This window comes from Fragaria vesca, linkage group LG6 (assembly GCF_000184155.1).
Source record: "Fragaria vesca subsp. vesca linkage group LG6, FraVesHawaii_1.0, whole genome shotgun sequence".
NCBI lineage: Eukaryota > Viridiplantae > Streptophyta > Magnoliopsida > Rosales > Rosaceae > Fragaria > Fragaria vesca.
The window spans coordinates 29,243,690-29,247,648 of NC_020496.1; the positions used below are offsets into that span (position 1 = coordinate 29,243,690).

The following is a 3,959-nucleotide window of genomic DNA, read 5'->3' on the forward strand; positions in this document are numbered from 1 at the left end:
ACTATAGGAAGCGAGCAGAGCAATCTACTGGAAAAGTAACCAAAGGCGAGACCGAAAAGGCTCTAGAAACTAAGGCAAGGTGCACTTAGAATTAGGGTTTCGAGAGGCTCGAAGATTGTTGTTGTAGTTTGTAAGATTTGATTGTGTGTCTTAAATAATCCTCGAGCCCCCTTTATATAATGACTCGTGACTAGCTGATAGAGATGCAATCACAAACCGATTCAGAATCAACAATTAGAATACCACAAGAACACGCCTTGCTCGCGAATTGCATTATCTAGATGACACGCGTCTAGCCACAACAGACTTCGCCTACATCACAACGCTCTGGTCTCGTGTTATCCAAAAACACTATAGACTCCTATGCGAACTCGAACAACGAGCATGCTTATCTCGCTGGGTGCTATAGTCCTTGTGAAAACCTATCTCGCGCGCCCCTGAAGCTTGCATACCTTAACGGGCTTTATTTAAAAAGGGCCACAAAAATTGACCCAAATGTTATCCAAAACTTATTACGTAGTCCTGGACCAAAATATCAACTAGGCTCAAACAGTTAGTTGCCCTAGATAGAGTTTATTTTCTCCTTTATAACGACTTTTTATCAGTTGTAGTCGTCACATTTTTTATTAATAAAAATCCTTGAGTTTATCTTAATTCTCTGGTGGATTCTAGAATTCTTCTCGTGGATTCGAGAGAACCAGACTTGTGGATTCAAGTCGCTGTTGGTGGATTCCAACGTTTCCGCTGCATCAATAATTAACATCAAACATTCTAAAGACTAACATTAATTTAGAAGGTGAGACATTGAGATGGATATATATATATATCATGTATAATGTATAATCGTAACTATAATTTATAATTATCTAAATTAATTAAACAAATCTGAACCTACAAGATATAACCCATCAATCACTTATTTTTTGGAGACGATGATAGAGTGGATGAAGGATAGGCAGGCCTTATTCGTATACATATCAACTACTTAATATGATATATACTCTTAGTTTGCATATTTGGCTTTGTAGTCGGTCCATAGCTGATTAACTGTCTTCCCCAGCAACTGGTTGAAAAAATCGTCGCTATAACCATCTATCATCTTCTTGTTGAGTTCTGCAACAAACCCGTCTTTAAGGCCTTCGCAATACTCCAGGAACCGTGCGGTTACGCCATAACCCTCGTCCCAACTGTTACCATCACCGGGGTTTAAATAGCCGTCGTATATAAAACCAGCCTTCAAGAAGCTCACAAAGTCTGCAATCCCTTCTACCAGTCCAAGAGGAGCTTGACCTTTTCCATTCCTCTGCAATGAGTGTGTGATCTCATGGTAAAGTATCCCATTGAAGTCGTTTTTTAGTTTGTCTGCCGCTAGTCCCTGAATACAAGGTAAGTAGGTAACCAAAATCATTCGGAAGTACAAGGTAAAAATTAGTATCAACGTACCGTACAAAACAATAAAAGTGTAAAAATGCAAGTCCTCATGTCAAAACATCAAATTATCAAGGGAGTCCTCAATGTTGAGATATCAATCCCACGTCGGGAATATGGGACCTTGCCTGTGGGTTAATAAGGGTTTAGGCCACTCCACCCATAGCCAATTGGTTTTGGATGTGAACCCCAAGACTACTTTATCAGGTATCAGAGCGGGTTACCCATGTCCACGTGTGAAGCCCAATGGCCACACGAACTCCACGTCAACCCCAAATGTTGTCCACGTGTTAGGCTTGAAAATTCGCCACACGTGCGGGGGCGTGTTGAGATATCAATCCCACATCGGGAATATGAGACCTTGCCTGTGGGTTAATAAGGGTTTGGGCCACTCCACCCATAGCCAATTGGTTTTAGATGTGAACCCTAAAACTACTTTATCACTCAAGTCCACATGAAACTTTTAAATAAAAATGTACCTCGATGTACTTGGCTGAAAAATGAATAATGTCTTCGCTGGAAGCTGCAATGCCATCTATGTCTTCGACGAACAAGCTTATGCGTGGGGTGTCCCTTCTCTCTGCAGCTGTAGTTTCCTTAAAGAGGTTCCAGATGAAATCAGTGGCGTCTCTCATTTTTTGCTTGGTGTAGTCCACGCCCAGCTCGTCTCTAAAACGGATTCCCCCAGGGGTGTTGAGAGCCCGGTTTTCGACGATGTACTCAATAGCTTGAGTTTCATGGACAGCAGCTAGGGCTAAGAGAGAGGCAAAGATAATTGAAAGGAGAAAGCGAGCCATGGTGTTTGAAATGATTTACCAAGTGACTGTAATATGTTGTGCACCAAGTGTTTGCTCTTTGTGGTTTATATAGAGATTTGGTTCTACAAGACATGGTAACCAGTAGGGTGTTTCCTCACCAATATTCATTAAGAACGTCCAATGTGGGTGAGGAACTGATCCATCTTTGAATTGTATTCAATCAACTCCTCTACGTATCTTCTCACCCAAACAGAAGTCCTTCTAGTCTGCTTGAATTGATGTTTTTTTTTTTTGAGAAGACTGCTTGACTTGATTTTGTGTTTTCCAGCACTTGATATTAGAGTAGATCACTGGGTACGTGATCAATGGGTTGTGAAATTCTTCGTTTAATTTTGTTTTTCTTTCATTTCTAGTAGTATATTGACTTCTTGTGCAAATCACGTACGGTTCCATAAATTCTAGGAGTGTTGTATAAAGATTAAAGGGTGATGAAAGAATTTATACCCTCTTGAGTATAGGTCCTGTTCGTGATTAAGTTTCAAGATTTTAATCGATGACACAAATTTTTAAGATCGATTACCTTATTAGTCGTTTTAGACTTTTGGACCACCGGAAAACAACTGTGTTGAGGAGGAGGATGTTAGGGTGGATAACTCGAGGACTAAACAAACAACCACATGCCTCACTTCGCACAGTTTCTTTCTTGGCTAGAGAAAAGGAATCCCTCTAGCTTGATGAAATGGTTTTGAGAATGATTAAACTAGCAAATGGCAACTACGTACGAATTTGACATTTAGACCTTGTTCGTGATGGATTAATGAACTAATGGCAAAGAAGAAGAAAATGTAGAGCGTCCTCCTTCTTTGGCAATTTATTCTGTTGATCAATAAAAATATCACTCATAATGAACTGAATAAAACGATTTTGGGGAAACAATCCGGACTAGATTGACCACACTAGGCTTCACATATGAAATATGAACTCACCGACTCCAAACGATGAGCAACCTTGTTGCCGTCACATTATCTGGCACTACAAAAATACAAATAGATATATAAAGATTGAACTAAACACTTACTTCATAAAAAATGTGACCATCCAAACTGAAGTCCTCCGAACTATCATGCAAAGAATTAATGATTGAAAGAGCGTCACCTTCAATCTGCAAAGAATTATTGATTGAAAGAGTGTCACCTTCAATCTCAATCACTCAATGTGGGAGAAGCCTCTTTCCTTAGCCTACATGGTCTACAAATATGAGACCGCGTAATAATGCCAATGCTTCTATTGATCTGGGAGGTATACCCAACGCCCCTTGAATCACCGTTATGATCTTAGCCCCCTTCTTTAAGTCACAAGCCCCATCAAAATTTTAATTTAAGTCACAGTGGTTGAATTCTTTGGCAACTTGGGATAAACGATTTAAGAGTGAGAGAGTGTTCATATATTAAGAATCGCACATTTAAACAGCGAGACAAATGGAGCACAAAGTAATTCACAAGAACTACGCATAATATCATTAGTGACAATACTTGTCAACATATAGTCATTTTGGTTAGGGATTAAGATCTTGATGGATTGTTCAAGTGAACTAATTAATGTCATAGAAGGGGATCCGGCTCCTCTAAAGTGAGCAAGCCATAAAGTTAGTAAATTTCATAAAATCTCTAACCTCCATCTAATCTAATGGCTCAAAAATATCCACATGCATCAATTCATTACAAAAAATGTTNAAAATTCTTTTANATATTGACAATAACTCTAAATGCTTTA

At 39.2% G+C, this 3,959-nt stretch overlaps 1 protein-coding gene across 1 annotated transcript; it reads right to left on the reverse strand.

Moving 5' to 3' along the window:
• Positions 1-813: 813 nt before the first annotated feature.
• On the reverse strand, positions 814-2,267 carry LOC101291846. Its single transcript, XM_004304008.1, has 2 exons — positions 1,908-2,267; positions 814-1,375 (listed from the first exon to the last, which is right to left on the reverse strand). Exons 1-2 carry the CDS (start codon positions 2,223-2,225, stop codon positions 1,004-1,006), a joined length of 690 nt encoding a protein of 229 aa, XP_004304056.1. The 5' UTR covers positions 2,226-2,267; the 3' UTR covers positions 814-1,003.
• Between the last annotated feature and the right edge of the window lie 1,692 nt (positions 2,268-3,959).